This window comes from Bactrocera latifrons, unplaced genomic scaffold (genome assembly GCF_001853355.1).
Source record: "Bactrocera latifrons isolate USDA-ARS-PBARC rearing strain unplaced genomic scaffold, ASM185335v1 scaffold_12, whole genome shotgun sequence".
In the NCBI taxonomy this organism is placed as follows: domain Eukaryota; kingdom Metazoa; phylum Arthropoda; class Insecta; order Diptera; family Tephritidae; genus Bactrocera; species Bactrocera latifrons.
In genome coordinates, this window is record NW_017534630.1 from 619235 (window position 1) to 636264 (window position 17030).

At 33.8% G+C, this 17030-nt stretch overlaps 1 protein-coding gene across 3 annotated transcripts in view; it reads right to left on the bottom strand.

Annotated features, from left to right (window-relative positions):
- Positions 1-939: 939 nt before the first annotated feature.
- LOC108978274 (laccase-5) overlaps positions 940-17030 on the bottom strand; it is a 116272-nt gene continuing 100181 nt past the window's right edge. For 2 of the 3 annotated variants that reach the window (XM_018948447.1, XM_018948446.1), the window contains exons 6-10: positions 13943-14127; positions 9202-9397; positions 8923-9135; positions 6740-6970; positions 4887-6651 (exon numbers count right to left, since the gene is read on the bottom strand). In XM_018948447.1, coding sequence (XP_018803992.1) covers positions 6503-6651; positions 6740-6970; positions 8923-9135; positions 9202-9397; positions 13943-14127 — 974 coding nt within the window. In that variant the 3' untranslated portion in view covers positions 4887-6502. Of the gene's footprint in view, positions 1762-3611; positions 3808-4886; positions 6652-6739; positions 6971-8922; positions 9136-9201; positions 9398-13942; positions 14128-17030 lie in introns of those variants that run through there. The other variant, XM_018948448.1, reaches the window with a different exon arrangement.

Sequence of the window (17030 nt, forward strand, 5' to 3'; positions counted from 1 at the left end):
ATTTTTATAATTTTGAAATATTTTTTTTAAATTTGAAAATATTTTTGTAATACAAAACGAACTACAGTGATTATTGTTTTGAATTTTTTTTTGTAATTTTCAAAGAAAATTCGTGCACTAATGCATGCTAATTGATTTCACTAAAGGTTTATAGCGTAACTATGTGTAGCAAAGCTTGTACTTACCGTATATAACGGGTTTGTGTATTTTTTTTATCAGATTAGTATGCGAAATTTTATTATGCTTATATTTTAATGGAAAAAATTAAATAATTTAATATTTATGTAATTACAAGTCACACTATGAAATAGGCTACTGCAGTGACTTTGAGCGACGCAAAATATTGTAAATACATACAAGTATCGTACATTAAATATAGTATATATGTACATACAAATACAAATACAGTGAGCAATCAAAATACAAATAACTTAAATTACAAAAATGTCTACAATTCTTTACATATGTATGTATGTGGAGTAAGAGAGCTTACGCTAAAAGTACACAAAATATGCATATTTGAGAGTTACGAACAACACAAAGTGAAATTAAATAACGGTACATTGCAGCAAATTTACTAAATCCATACAAATATACATAAATGTAGCTATAGAAATAACTAAACAATTACGAATAAACAAATGAGAATAATACAAATATTGGGTAGTCGAAAAAGTTTTTTCGTTTTTTGTCAATAGATATCACTCCAGTCGTATATCTCCAGTACTAAAAATCACATCGTACCACACCATATAAAATTGGAAAGGTTTAATCCCTCACCTTCACTTAACCAAAAAAAAAAATTAAATTCGAGAAAGTTGAAAAAAAGTTGCAGCTGTTCAAAAATGAGTGAAAATAATGAAAAAATTCGCTATATTTTAAAATTTTTCTATAAAAAAGGGAAGAATGAAACACAAGCCAGCAATGAAATTTGTGAAGTTTACGGAGACGATACTGTACTACTTTTTCGACTACCTAATACATAAAAGTAGCGAGTACAAATAAATTAATGGACACTTGGTGCGGATTCGGCGAAAATATGCTATTTACAACAAAACAGAATTTCACTAGCACGCCCACACGCACACAAAAGCAAGGCGACGCGAAGAATGTCAAACTTCCTTGCCGGCTGCTAAGTACTTGACTACGCTACAGGCCTTCGTTCGCCTTAAAAGTACTTGATCGGCGGCAAGTGATCGCCGCAACGTGGAAAATTGGGCGGCACCGGCGGCAGATCCTCCTGCGTGCCTATGTGGAACACCAAATTCATGCCGATCGCTACATGAAAGAGAAAATGGCAATGGAAGAGCCAAACGCCCGGGTTGTTGGCACGAAATCGCAGCACAGTGTAACCGTTATTCGGCACAGCGATTGTGTCCTTCAGTGTTGGTTTGGTGAAATCACGCTCCAGCATGCCCAAGCGATCCAAATCCAAGGCGTGTTTTAAGTTGATCTTTTTAATTGCCTTGTCCGGTGAACGTCCCAAGCCGACGACGTAAAACGGTGAGCCATGCAAGTGAAATGGATGACTCAGATTGGTTTGTTGCACTTCGTCGACGAGCACGACTTCCACTACAGCGCCAAGTGGTATGTCGACTTTGTGTACGCACTGGCAATTGTTGTCGCAATTCACCGGTCGGTTGTCACCATTGCAGAAGAGTTCCGGCGGCACATCGCTCAGCTGTGAGAGTATTGGTGATGGCGGTGAGATGTAGGAGATTTCATCGATCAGTGATGTTAGGTGATCACCGCTGGGTGCAACTGTAATTTACATAGTAGGAATTTGGTTTGTTTGGTTGCAATGTTAAATATGGTTAGTAACTTTGGGTCGGGTGCTAACGGTTGGGATGGGTTTTTCTTATTTATAGCCTTTGATTTGATTTTATGATGTTTCGAAAAGAGATCGGTAAACTGTGGGTTTAAGTCTTGGATAATACTGCTTGGAAAAATATTTGAAAATTTCGAGTGGCTCTGATATCACCACATCAACTGAGGCTTGAGGAGGCGGCTTACACCTGGCAGACACCTGCATTTGACTGAATGATATCAACATATTGGAGGGTAAATCAGGCCAAATCTATAAGTTAAAGTGAGAAATTAGAAACTCTCGCTATAAAATAAATTATAATAATAAAAATAAAAAATATTTAGTTTTAAAGAGTTACAATTGTTAATGGAAAAAAACTTCTTTATTATCTGATTTTCTTTATTCTTCTGATCTTCTTTATTGTCTTATTAAATTCAGCAACATATCTGGAATATTATCCTACATTTTCAAGTAGATCCGAGTAATAATTTCGGAGATACAGCCTTGAAAACTTATGCTCTCGAGGCTAGCTTGTCTAATCGCGCCATCTTTAAACGCGTTTTTTTCAAAACTGTGTTTTTGAGGTCGGTTGGAAAGGTTTCCAGAGAAGGTTTACCCGAGAAACCACATGCAACTCCTCAAACGTATACGATAAGCTTTGAGAAGTCTAAAAATAGATAACTATAATATTTTTTTTTTCTCACTCTTACCTAACCTCAACTGAAGATGATGCATTGTATGGGTTGTAAAAGCAATTAAAGGAGATGTGGGTCAGTTTCATACTGAGATTTCAATATACAGTCTTACATTACCTGTTAAGGGATAAAATCTCATATAGCTGATAATTTATCTTAAGATACCTGTTAAATAATGATATCACAGAAAAATGACCGCCTAAGTCGCAAAAATTTGTTGTTTTAATATGAGCACACGCTGGACCAGGATTTGTAACATATGGACCTAAAATATCATCCTTCTTCAGATCTAAAAAATGTTGAGAGGGAACAGGCTTTGAGAAAGATAATACTTGAAATGGCTCAAAGCTTCCTACTTTGAAGGAAGTATGGAAACTATTGGATCGTATGGCTAAGGACTATGTACAGAAATAGTTAAAAAAAATTCTGAGAAAAAGAGCGTATTTAACTATTTATTATACTGTCAAGTAATTTATCGATTTAAATCGATAAAAATTCTTCATGCAAAAGCTCAAATGCTACTACATATGGTACATGTATTGTATATGATGAAATATTAAGCAAAATAAAGCTATTTTTGTTCAAAACCTATATATATATAATAAGTAAAATAATCAAAATTACATTTGTGTGGAAGAATTCTCTAAAATTTTGAGTATAAATAATACATACATAGATATGTATATTGGGTGCAATTAAAGTTTGGCTCACAAAAATGGAACGCAAAAAGTAGGATGCAATATATTTTAATATTTAATTATGTACTATTTTAAAAAAATTTTGATTATAATAAATATTGAGTATAGATTTACTACAATAATGCTTTTGAATAACGTTTTTCTAAATCATTTTGTTCCTCGTAAAAATTTATGAGCTAAGCATATTTATATGCACTAAATGCGATCAAAAGTAAATATTTAATACAAACGATGTGGAACACGAAAATCAAGCGCTCGTGTCTACCATATATAGGCACGAGTACACGTGAGTCATTCGTGCGCAAAGCTTTTTTAACGAAAACATGCAGAAAATTGTTATTAATTAAGAGCATTGCTACTTTTTACAATACACAGTTGTTTGTGTGTGAGATAAGGACATCCACAACTTACCTAAATAACGGTTGTAAGTATTGGCAATAAAGAGATTCTTCACATCGTAAACGAAGAAACGGAAAGGCAAGAAAATTTTCACATCAGGACGTTCCACGAGTACACCTTTGTCCACAGCTTTGGCATTTTTCAAATTCGAAACACAAACAGCATCGTTGCGTTTCCGATTGCAGATGGCATCTAAGGGGTTCATAACCTGTTTGCGAGTTGGAGAGAGAAAGAGAGTGAAGTGAGTGTGTGGTTGAACGAAGAGATGAGAGACAGAGATTGAGCGAGACGTGAATATTAAAATTAGTGGTTTAACGGCTGGCTGCTGAGCTTTCGCTTATAATTGAAAGCTTTTATTGCTCGCTTTATTTTAAATCTTTAAATAATATTTATTTTAACTGCAAATTATTGTTATTATTATATTGAGATTCAGCGAGGTATATTAAAATTTTTGGTTTAACGGCTGTCTGCTGAGCTTTCGCTTATAATTGAAAGCTTCCTGTTTTCCATTCCTGTTTTATTTTAAATATTTCAAAAATATTTAAGTTGACTGCAAATTATTGTTATTATTATATATTTTTCTTATAATATATGTATATATTTCTTAATGTTATCCCTTTTTAACTGTATATAAAAGACAGTTTTGAAAATCTTTTTGATAATATATAAAATTCTTCATTTCATATATCTATATATATGTGTGTACATATATTTTGTGTATTAAAAACGCTTTTTGGTGAGCTTTTATTGCTCGAAAGCTTTTTTCACATACTTTTTCTTGGAATTGAGCTATATTTGTAAAAAGCCTTTTTGGTAAGCTTTTACTGCCCAAAAGCTTTCAAAAGCTTTTGTAGCATTTTTTCTTGGAATTGAGCTATATTTTTCTAATGTATACTAACCTTTAGTGATATTTGTATTATCATTTCAACTTCCTCTCGTCGTAGGTGCTTGATGACTTAAATTTACATGGGTTATATGCATAATTTAATATATTTACAAATATTATATACAAGTAAATATTATTAAAAACTCGTTTCACACTTACAGCGAGTTGAAATAGTCATAAAGTGCAGGGAAAAGCTGTGCTTAGGTAAAAAAAGTAATATTTAAATTAAGAAAATAATATTTATTTATTAAGTTATTTATTTTACAAATATTTTCATTACAATTTTTTATGTATTTTAAAAAATTTAACTTTTTTTCCTTTTATATAAAATTTTTAGGATATTTATTTGAAAAACTTGCCGCGTTGCGTTTGAGTCATTGTTTCGTTCCTTTGTTGTTGTGTTTTTTTTTTGAGTATTTACATTTAATTTTCGTTTTCTTGGCGATAGTAGCGGGTGCAGCGTTGCTTTCAGTTAAGCAGCGCTACATCCACATACCGTCGATGTAAATATGTAAACGTGTCTATAGTTATTTGGTTATTATGCTTTTTGTTGTGTATGTATATATGTATGTGTATATGTAAGTGTGTAAGTATATGGTATACTTATTTCTTGACACATATGCATAGTAGTAGTATTTACAACGGTTTATGTGCATATATTTAATACTAGATACTGTCATATGTACATATGTATGTTTGTGTTATTGTTGCAGATTTATTGGTGCCATTGTTTTTGGGGTAACTTATATACGTACATACAAAACTAGCATGAAATTGAAATTCGAAGCGTCAGCAGATATGTACTTATGTGCATACAGACGTTCATATAAAGTTTCGCTATCAGTTTCAAGCCTAATTTTCGTTTAACTACACACACTTGCTAACAAAAACATAAGTTGTTGTTTTTTTATAACTACAAGTTACACATACATATAGACAATTCTGTATATATGTACATATGTATATCGTTTTACATAGTCTACTAGTCGCTATAATTATTACACAAAAAAAAAACAAAAAACAAAAAAACAAAACCAAATTGAAACAAAAACAAATTAAAGGCAAGTGTGTACCTAGAGATGGTCGCAAGAAATTTTCGTTTTGCAGAAATAGGAGGAACTAACAAATACAAATAAGAAGAATGAAGCCACTTAATTATTTTACAGTCATATTTTTAGCTTAAAAATTATAAACTAAGTCAAATGGAAATGGAAATACAATACACAAAGTAGAAGAAGTAGATAGAAACAAAAGAAAATCAATAAAATTATTATATATGTATATCGTATAGGTGTTGTTGTTTTATTTTTTATTTATGACTGCTGCTCACAAACGACGACGCGTTCGCTGGAATCGCTTCCTTCTCGGCTCGCCTACGGAATTAATGTTCGCGTTCGCTCCACTCTGTAAACACCCACTCAAGATCGCTTTAACCTCGCCACTCGTGTGCCATTCCTCTCTGAAGTGTGCATGTGTGTCGTGTGCTCATTCACGCATATACATTTACATACATATGCATGTAAATGCAAAGTCTTATGTTGGGAAAGCTTGCGCATTCGTAAAGCTCAAAAAGCACAAAATTTGGTTGGTTTGTCTTTTGTTAGACGGAATATCATTTAGAAACGCTGTTAGTTTTTGTTTTGTGCTTTATGCTCAGCCATTTTGTGTTATTGTTGTTTGTGCCATTTTGCTCTTTTGAGCCATAGTTGGGAGCTTTCACTTTCACGCTTTTTATTTTGAATCACGTGCTTTTGAAATAATTCTTTTCATTGGTAAAGATTTTCAGCCAATTTTGTGGGATTTTTTTTTTAATCGGAATTCTGTGCTCTTTTCGCTTTACGCTTCGTGGCTGTTTTTATTTGTACAAAGCACATATTTTTTTATTACAATATTATAAAGTATCATCTTTTGTGGCTTGTTTATATTAATATTTTTTTACTAAATTTTATTTTCTTTCACTTTCTATACACTGGATGAAGTCTAGAAAGAATTTGGCACCATTTAGGTTATGTTATGCTTAATTAATGGGAATGGGTGGCTTGTGATCACCACACTTGGGGAAGCCTGGTGGCACTGGTGGCAAATCGGCGTTCGTGCCGACCTGCAAAACGAGATTCATGCCGATCGTTATGTGGAAGAGGAAGTGACAATGGAAGAACCAGAAACCTGTGTGCGGGTAAAGCGAAATATGAAATTTATTTAATAACATTGCGTTTTCTAAAAGCTTATTTCTAAAACCTGTCCTTCAACTAACCGGGATTATCGGCTCTGAAGCGCAATACAACATAACCATTATTTGGCACTGGAATTGTGTCCTTTTGTGGTGGCAAATTGTATTGACGGTGCAGCAGACCTCGTCGATCCAAGTCTAGGGCGTGTTTCAAGTTAATCTTCTTAACGCTGGTGTCCGGCGAGCGTCCAATACCAATGACACTGTAAGTGTAGCCGTGCAAATGGAATGGATGTGATAAGTTGGGTTGTTGAACTGTGAAGAGAGTGAGAGAGTTAAATTTATTATACTGTCAAGGAATATTATTTAAAATTATAACACAAGCTTTAAAGGAAAATAAGAGATTAATAGAGATAGAGAGAGAATAAGCAGAGTATGTTAAAATTAGCGCTTTCATCTTAATGTATGACTACTCCTCATGGGCCTAGTAAATGCGCTCCATCTGGTATCGGAAAGAAACAAAACTTTCGAATCTTGAAGTTGAAATTAATTCTTATTCGACTGGAGAGGAGTTCATCAATTACCATAATAGCCGGTTCTACGTTACCAGAATTGACCCGGATTTTAAACGGCCAAAGGCTGCACTTTCGGAGATCTAACCCCGTTTAGATCGGCTAGAAGAGTACATTTGTTTCTGACCCAAAGAATGCGTGCCACGCTATGTAAATATTCCATCGGTGTCATCAAGTGGTACACTGTAATCGTTCGGAGTGCAGTGTTTTGATACGTCTGAAGTTTCTTCGTCCGCGATTCACTACATTCAGGCTACCATATCGGTGAGGCGTAGTTTATGAACGATTGCCTTGTATGTTGCCAACAATGTTTCTTTGCGGTTCTCAAGTGGATTATTTTCATTAATTGTTTAGATGAGAGCAGTGACAACGATGGGAGAGATGGGTTCTGGATTATTTCAGAGACAGTTCAGGCAAAAAATGTGTAGGCTTTTACACATGAAAAATTATAATACGATAGAAATTGTTAGAATGGAGTCACTCAAGGTATTGAAAAGGTTATCAGCTGGATATTTCGATTGAAGATATCAAAATTCGTCGAGACTTCTCCTTGTTAGGAATAATAAGTGGAAAAGCACTTTAATTTTGGTCTTAAATTAGAGAAAAACACAACTGGCATGCTATAGGGGCTCTTTATGATAATTGGTCCTCAGAAATATTTATTCAAATTATGTTGGAATGGAGAGTTTCGACAGTTCTTTAATGATTGGCATGGCAATTTAGAGTGACTGTCAGATTTTCGTTAAGAAAAGATAAAAATGACAGTTATATCTGCATCGGTGAGAATTTTAAATCGAAATGAGATGAATTTAACACGATCCTGTTTTCCTGTGAGAACGCACGCTAAACTTATTAGAGCGTTGATTTAGCCTTAATGTAATACGTTAGCTTCAAAACGTATTTAAAGCGAACCACTGCACAAGCCTAACTACAAAATTAGTGAGTGTTTTTGTACGCTGCATTAGTATCGGAAATGCCCGAAGGCGTTGCAGTTTGCGAACGCGCGCGCTTTGTCTTTATCGCATACGATCATTTTAAATTTGTTCCTTTTCTTTATGTTTTGTTTTTGTGCCACACAAACACAATTTTCTCACAATTTCCAATTCACCAATCCGATTTGCTGATTTTATAATTTTACCATAAACGTTAATTTGCGCTGAATTTAAAATGTTGGCTCGTGGGTGCCGCGCTTGCTGAATCACAAATTATATGTACACACATTTTTATAAGTATACATATAGTTAGTAGTAAATTTTATTTTATATTTCTGCAATCTACGCGCCTGCGCTGCTTTGCGATTGTTTTGTATCCGGTTGGGAGGCACCTGGCATGGCCGCCAGGCATTGCGCTGCTGCTTATCATGACAATCGACTTTTAACGGAAAATTCGTAGCTATGTATTAACCGTAATAATGTTATTTAGACGAGAAAAATCAAACGATTCAGGGGAGATAAAAAGTAATAACCACGATTGGTTGGCAAATGGAGGCTATGCAAAATTTCGAATTTCGATTTCGATACGGATGGTGTGTTGTTGGCTGTGCAAGTTATGATATTTGTTTGTTATTATGTGTACCATATACATATGTATATACATTTACATTTGAAATTTAGTTTTTATTATTTTAAATGAAATAAGCCACCTTAATTTAAGTTTTCAAATGCAATTTACTTTCATAATGAAAGAAAAACTCACCTTCATCAACCATCACAATTTCCACGATCGCATTCAGCGGTATATCGATTTTGTGCGTGCACATGCAATTGGGGCCACAATTTGCCGGACGATTATCACCGTTACAAAACTGTTCGGGATTGATTTCATGGAACTGCGAAGTGAGTGGCGCTGGTGGTGACAAATACGAGATCTCGTCGATCAGTGAGATGACGTGATCACCAGAGGGCGCAACTGCAATGGAAAGAGACAAATAGAGCGATCCAGTCAAACGTTGTAAGAAAACTTGAAGAAACTCACCCAAATAACGATTGTAAGTGTTGGGCTGGAACAGTTCTTCTGGACGATAAACGTAGAAGCGGAATGGCAAGAAAATCTTCACATCCGGTTTCTCCGCCAAGAGACCACGATCGCTTTCCAAAGCACTCTTCAACTGATTCACACACACAGCATCATTTCTAGGCGCATTACATTGTGCGTCCAGCGGATTCATGACCTTTTTTTTTGTTTGTAACGACGTAGTGCGACGTTTGTGAGTTTCGCATTTTCAATTATTTATACAGTTTTATAGCATAAGCATTGTGGCGTGCAATTATTTACAAATGTTTGTGCCATAATATTTTTAATTTTTTTGTAAAATAATTTGAGGTTTTTTTGGCAGCGGTTTGGTTTTTATATACAGAATTTCACATCAAATCGTGTTTTTGTTGTTGCATTTTGAATTTTGATATTTGTTGCCGAAAAGTTTTGCAATTGCGCGATTTTGGATGTGAAGTCAGAGAGCAGTTCGGGTTTTTTTTGTACAAATTATGGCAGTTTTTGGTGATTGGGGTTGTGGTTGATTTGTTGGTATTCAATTGGTTGGTGGCAATGAAAAAAAATTGTAAAAGAGAAATTGATTAGCAACATACATATACAGCTTGGGGATAATAATGAAATGGGTATATTTTTGTAATATTTATATAACACCTATCGTCACCTAAAATGCAAAATAACGTAACATCACTTTAGATGCGTTTACAAGTGAAGGAAAAACGGCAAATTAAAAACCATTCATATTGTACAAACTTTGAGTTTTGGTTATAAAGTGGTTATGTATATGTTATATATTGGTTATATCTGACAGCGCAAGCTGAAAATTTTATGCTAGTTAGATGTAATACCATGCAGTATATGTTAAGCAATAAAAAACTAAATTTTTAATTTTTTTATGATACGTTGTTTTACATTTTAGGTGATGATATTACATAAAGGAATAATTTTGGAACTCATAATTCATTTTCCAGCTGACTCAATTTTATAATGAATTCTTTATATTACTTTGGATATACATTTTTTATTCAAATTCTCTAATCTCTTTAAACGGAAATTGTTTCGAGTCAAAATAAATTTTAGACTTTGTAGTTCTAAAGTATCCAAAAGCATCATATAAACTATCAGGTGTGATACATTTTTTGAGCTTCATCAGAATTCATTACAAAATTGATTGACCAGAAAATAAAAATTCCTGCACAACCTACAGTAAAGGTATAATTCAAACATAAATGTATGTATAGTATATATAACGGTATTTACAATGATCTATACAAAGCGCACCTGCGCTTCCATAAGCCAAAATTATAATATGACTATATAAGATTTATATATGTGTGTTCAAGTATATAATGTATTATATGAGCTAGTTGCCATATAGTTATAACTGTAAATATGCATTTGGCATTTGGGTCTGCAATAAAAGCCATTGCAAATGCCACATTTTTCACAATTGCATTCTGCATTCTGTACAAATTTGTTGTTTCGCTGCATGCATATCTATTTGTTTTTGTATTTTTTTACGATATTTGTTTAAATAAATATTATTTAATTTATTTCTAGCAACTCACGTTTTCTCTGTGTGATTGCGAGCACAAATTGGTGCATGATCTTATGCACTTCTATCGAGCCAATGAGCGGTATTAACGGGTAGATTGTTGTGAGCGGTAAGTGGTTGGGGGTAAGTGATGGGTTGGTAAGTGTGGTAAGCGGTTTGGGGAGACTGCTGGTGCTGATGCAACTTAGTCACGCAGTCACCAAGCGTTGGTGGTGCATTGGAATGTGTCTTTGACTTACCGGGCTAACTGGCAGTATGGCGCGTAAACAAAGCATTAGCGGGCGCCATTTTTTGGTACTCAATTTGCTGTCTATTTCTTTTAGTTTTAATGCAATTTATGCTAAATTTTTTACTTTATTTTATTTATTTTTATTAATGTACATATTGCCATGCTGCTGTAGACCATTTGGCCGCCATTTATTTGAAATGGCAAATGCAAAGCTTGGTAGCAATTGTTCTTTAGCATTATTATTTAATACCTTTGTAGTTGATTTGTTTTTGCTGTGAACTTGCAAATTGATTGGCATAAATCAATTATATGCACGTCTGCGGATATGCTATTCACTTAAGAGTTCGGCATTTTCGTTATTCGCAAGTAATCACGGAATCGGATTTTTCAGTTTTTAGTTGTTGTTTGCATTTAGCTGTGAGTGGCTTGCAGACTTTGTATTGTTCTTAATTGATTTATGAACTTGCCATTGTCATTGAACTAATTACTTTAATTGTGTAAATCACCATAAACGAATCTTACGGACTTACGAGGTTTTTTGTTTGGGGATTTTAAGGCAAAAACAACAAAAAAAAAACTATAAATAACAAAAAATTAAATTTTGAAAAACAGCATTTGAATTAAATATTGTACGTAGTCTCAGTTAAGATTAAAACATTTTTTTTTCATAAATCTTACTTTTTCATAGTTTAAACATAACCTACAAACTTGTTGCAACTCAGTTTTCTACATAAAAACACAATACTATGGCATGTTTATTATTTTTCTATAAATACTAGAAAATTGCAAAAAAAAAATATATATATTTGCGCTCAGTTATTGTCTCCTAAATTTCCAAGAATTGCGGGTCTATGCAACTAGAGTAGTAGAATTATATCGGCTGTCATTACAGCGAAACTAAAACAACCTTGGAGTAAATGCAGTTGTTTTATTGTTTCTAATCAAGCAAGATTCAAAACCTTTAAGACAAGTTCTGTTGTTGAAATATGGTAGTCGAAAAAGTCTCTTCGTATTTGTAATCAAATTCCAATTATTTTTTTATTTTTGTAACGAACTTTACTGAACAAAATATATACCATTTTTGTCGACCACTTTTAGCTAGAGAAATTATGCCATCAGTATAAAGCTTTTCTGGTTTCTCCGCGAAAAACTGCGACAAGTAATTTTCACAGGCTTTTCTGGAAGTCAACTTTACTCCATTAAAAAAGTTCTGCCTTGACCGAAACAAATAGTAGTGCGATGGTGCAAGATCAGAGCTATAGGGTGGATGCATCAAAACTTCGCAGCTAAGCTCTCTCAATTTTTTTCGAGTCATCAAATATAAGTGTGGTCTAGTGTGGTGCTGATGGAAGCCAAAGCCCTTTCTGTTGATCAGTTCTGGCCGTTTTTTTTAGATTGCTTGCTTCATTCTCATCAGTTGTTGACAGTAAAATGTAGAATTAATTGTTCGACTAGGCAGCTCATAGCGGATGATTCCTTTCCATTCCAACCAAGCACTCAGCGTAACCTTTCGAGGCGTGATCCCTCACTTTCCGACCATTTGTTGAGTTTCACCACACTTGCGCCATGATCTTTTTCGCACATTATAGTCGTATTTGATCCGTTATTCGTCTCCTGTTACCAATGGCTTCGGAAATGGTTCGATTTCATTTTGTTTCAGCAAAGAATCGTTGATGTTATTTCGGTCCATACAATTTTTCACAGACAATTCATGTGGTACTCAAACATTGAGCGTATTTTTATAGGCAACCTTTTTTAAGTGGTTCAAACCCGTTTGATGATGAATGTTAAGTTTCCTAGCAATGTCATGGATGCTTATGTGACGGCCTTGGTCAATCTTTTTCATAATTTCATCGAAATTTTCAGAACAGAAGCGAGCGAACCATTGTTGTACTACACAAACTGATACAGCATCGTCGCCGTAAACTCCACAAATTTCATTGGTGGCTTGCATGGCATTTTTCCCTTTTTTAGGCAAAAATTTCAAAATATAGCGAATTTCTTCATTATCTCCACACACTTTTCAACAGCTGTAACTTTTTTTCAACTTACCGAATAACATTTTTTTTGGTTGAATGAAGCTTAAAGTCTCACCTTACCAACACTATAGGTATGACTTAATGTGATTGGTAGCACTGAAGATATACGACTGCATACTGAAGATATTGACAAAATACGAAAATACTTTTTCGACTACTCATTATATCAACGATTTAGCAATCTAAAAACCGATTATCATAAATTTAATTCTTTTATAGTACAATTAATAAAATTTTCTGCAAAATTAGTTCCGACCCACATTTGCAATCTAATAGTATCTTTGTCATTTCTTGACTCAAATACCACTATCTATTCACTTTTGTTGTTCAAATTATATTAAACTGTGATCTAACAATTTGCGCCATACAGATTCGTATAGTAAGAATATTATGCTTGTCTTAATTGTACAAAATATTCATTCCAATTCTATTTAATATTTTATTTAATTTTTTTAAATTCGCGCAAAATCACGCAGACCCACTATACTGGACTTAAACTAATATGCAGCATAGATGACGATCAAATTGTAAAAATACATACAAAAATAAAAAAATATACAAAAAAAAAAAAAAATAGTAAAAATTTCATACAATCACTTAGCGCATAAGTATACATATACACACACACACACAAAAAAACACTCAAACACACTCATGCGCTTGTATTAAGTCACGCTGGTTTTTTCTTAAGCGCGCACATAAAAGCGCTCATAACGCCCGCCGCAAATGGGAACAAAAATATGCAAATAAATTGTTAAAGGCTATGCCCTGAATAGCCATTACACTTCTGAAATATTTGTTGTTGTTATAGTTTCTTATGATCTGTCTTTTCGGTTTCTATTTTAGTAGAGCAAGCGGAAAAAAAAAAAAATGAAATGAAAAACTGAAAAGCCATTTACTTACCACACCCTGTGGTATGCCGACATCGTAGGTTGGCGGAGCCGATGCTGGTTGATAGGGGCCGCGCGCATAACGCAAAATGCCCAACTGTTGAGTGCGACGAATGCCACATTCACCCAGACCGCGCACCTGTATCCAGTAAGCGCCGACAGGTTGATTGGCATTGATAATGAAGTCATAGCGTTCGCCTGCAATGCAATTGTGACACAAAAGAAGTGAGGGAGTGAGTGTGCGATATTTGAAAGGTTCATGTTCATATGTTTAAAATTATAAAAATAAAAATGAAATCATAAAAGTATAACAATCTTAAAAAGATGAAAATAATAAAAAAAAAATTATTAAAATAATAAAAAAAAAATTTTAAAGTCCAAACTATATATATTGATGCATAATATATTGTTGAGGAACTAGGAAATGCTAAAAATTACAAGCGTAAAATTTTGAAAAATTTGAAATTAATTAAACGTTTCCAATTCTTTATAACTATAAAAGCCACCATTCAAAAATAAATGGTCTTGTAACTGTTCAATTGACTGTTTTTAATTAATTTATTTATATTTTAATTTAGCTTTTTGTTTTGTAATAATTCGACCCTGATTTTTAAAATTAATTGCCTTGTGAACTTTTAATTGTCACAAATTAACAGCGGTGCATATTGAAACACCCGCTTGGTATTATTGGTATTATTTATGAGCATGTTGGTGCTTTAAACTCGTATAGCCACAGCTACATATGATTGCGCAGCGCTTATGTGGTGTGATCGCCGATCGGTTAGTGTGGTTATTGATTAATGTAATTAGTGGGAAATGCCTATGAAATTAATATTGACAAACCAAAGTAATGAGTCAGCATTAATTCGCAGCACAGCTATTGAATTGCCATTTAATGGCACCTGTTGTTTTACAAAAACAATAAAAATATACAATCTATAATAGTTTTTGGTTTCTCTATTTTTATTGTCCGCTTTGTAGAGTGGTTAGAACGTACCTGGTAGCACATATGAAATGATTTCGATTTTTTTTAGACTAAAAACAAAAGATTTTATTTATTTGATTCGATCTTCTTCAAGCAACGGTAAACTTTCGAGCATATTTGTACCTACAAAAGGGTTCATTTATAGGACTAATTGTCGTTAGCAGGTGACTTTCCACATCTGGAACCCCTCCATCTGGTCAAATTTGACTCGGACTGATCCATTTGAACTCAATTCCATATTTCTAATGTAATTACTCATAAAAAAATGTTGCAAAATAAAACTAGGTTAGGTTAGGTTAGGCTAATCTGGTAGACTAATAAGTCCCGCATAGACCATATTTAGTCCTTTGTGATATCAGACCAGCAGTTCAGTTCCTAGGTCCAAGAGGAGTAGTAATTCTTTAGGATGCCATCGCTTGACTGGAGTTTTAGAGTAGAGTCTCTACGGTCTCACTATTGATAACTCCTCCAGTGTAACATACCGTGGGGACCCCAGATGCTTACATCGTAGTCTCGCCAATGGGGAACAAGTGTACAAGGGATGCTTCATTATTTTCCTAGTGCTCTGCTTTAGACATTTTTTGCAGTCTTCTCGATCTATCAGCACCAAAAAGTGACCAGTTAGTGTTCCCATCATGTTCCTACAGTCTCATTTATCAAGTGCCAATAGATATTGTGTGTACTTGCGATCTAACGTTTTGCAAATGACTTTTGCAGTTTTGTACCCAGGTAGCTCGTTCCATCGGGTTTTGATTTTCCTTAACATGTTTCTGTCGAGATCGTCATATTGATGGGATGGGCATGGGATTTCCAATGTTGATCACGTTTTCGGATTTTAGCCGTACCCAACTCGTAACGAAAAACCAGAATCTTTTGAAAATGTGACAAGAGTAGCTACATTCATCAAACGTATTATAGCGAATTGTGCTCAAAAAACGAGCCGAAAGCGGAAAAACTACGCCAAAGTTGACCAAAAGTTAAGTTGTTGCTCACCGTTTTCTTTACATATCTTGTGTTGTGTGTTCACCATAACTCATTTCACAGTATTAAATGATCAATAAAGAATACTTCTTGTGCGTTTTGTTTTGTGTGTAAACCATTGCATTTGTGAACTGAAAATTCTACGATTTTTCACTACGATAATGCGCCGTAACATTTTCTCAGTGATTTTAGCGCTTGAATTTTTGGCCATAAGAGAGCCCTCACTCAGTCACCGTATTCGCCAGATTTTTGATCATTTTGAATTTAATTGGGCCATTTACAGCCGAGGCTTATGATAAATGTATAGAATATTGGACTAAGCGTTGACATATTTACATTGGTTCAAAAGGATACATTTTCGAAGGCGATAATAACGACTTATATTAAAAAAGGATGAAATGTACATAAATAGCTTTTTGTTAGTACGGGTCAAATATGATCAGATGATGGAATATTATGCATTTCAGAAAGTATTTTTCGATTTTCACAAAATACACAGTAATAAAAGAAGTTTTAATTTGACAGGTCATCGAAATAGATGTACATTTTCCAATGGCATTTTTTTGACAGAACGCGCAATTAAGATTTAAATACTATTAAAATTGTTAATAAATTATACTTTCTTTTGGTCGAATTTCCACCACTAGTGCTCCTCTAGTAATAATAAATACATTATCAAGTATTGGAAAAATTCGCAAACTATGTAATTACTGTTGTAAAACAACTTAAATGTCATGGTACTAATGGACTGCTCTACACAATTAGCACATAATAAACTACTCAGTTGTTAGAATATCTGCAAAAGGGAACCACTACATTGAGATGAAAGCCATGAACAGGGTGTAGCATTACAAATTAGTTCACTGCATTCATGTTGCATTGCTGTAATTACATGTGGCAACGCTAATTGAACTGTATTAATAGCATTGTTCTGTTTAATGTAAAGCAGGTAAAGGTTATTGACTCAAGTTGCCGTTGCAAATTATTTACATACTTGTTGTTTTTTTAGTTTAAGTTTATGTGTAGCATAAAATGATTTACTTGGTGTACAAAAACCAAAACTAAATTAATACAAATTTAATATATATTCAGGGTCTTGTCATTAAGCTAAAGTGGCGGCATTACATTGTTGTAA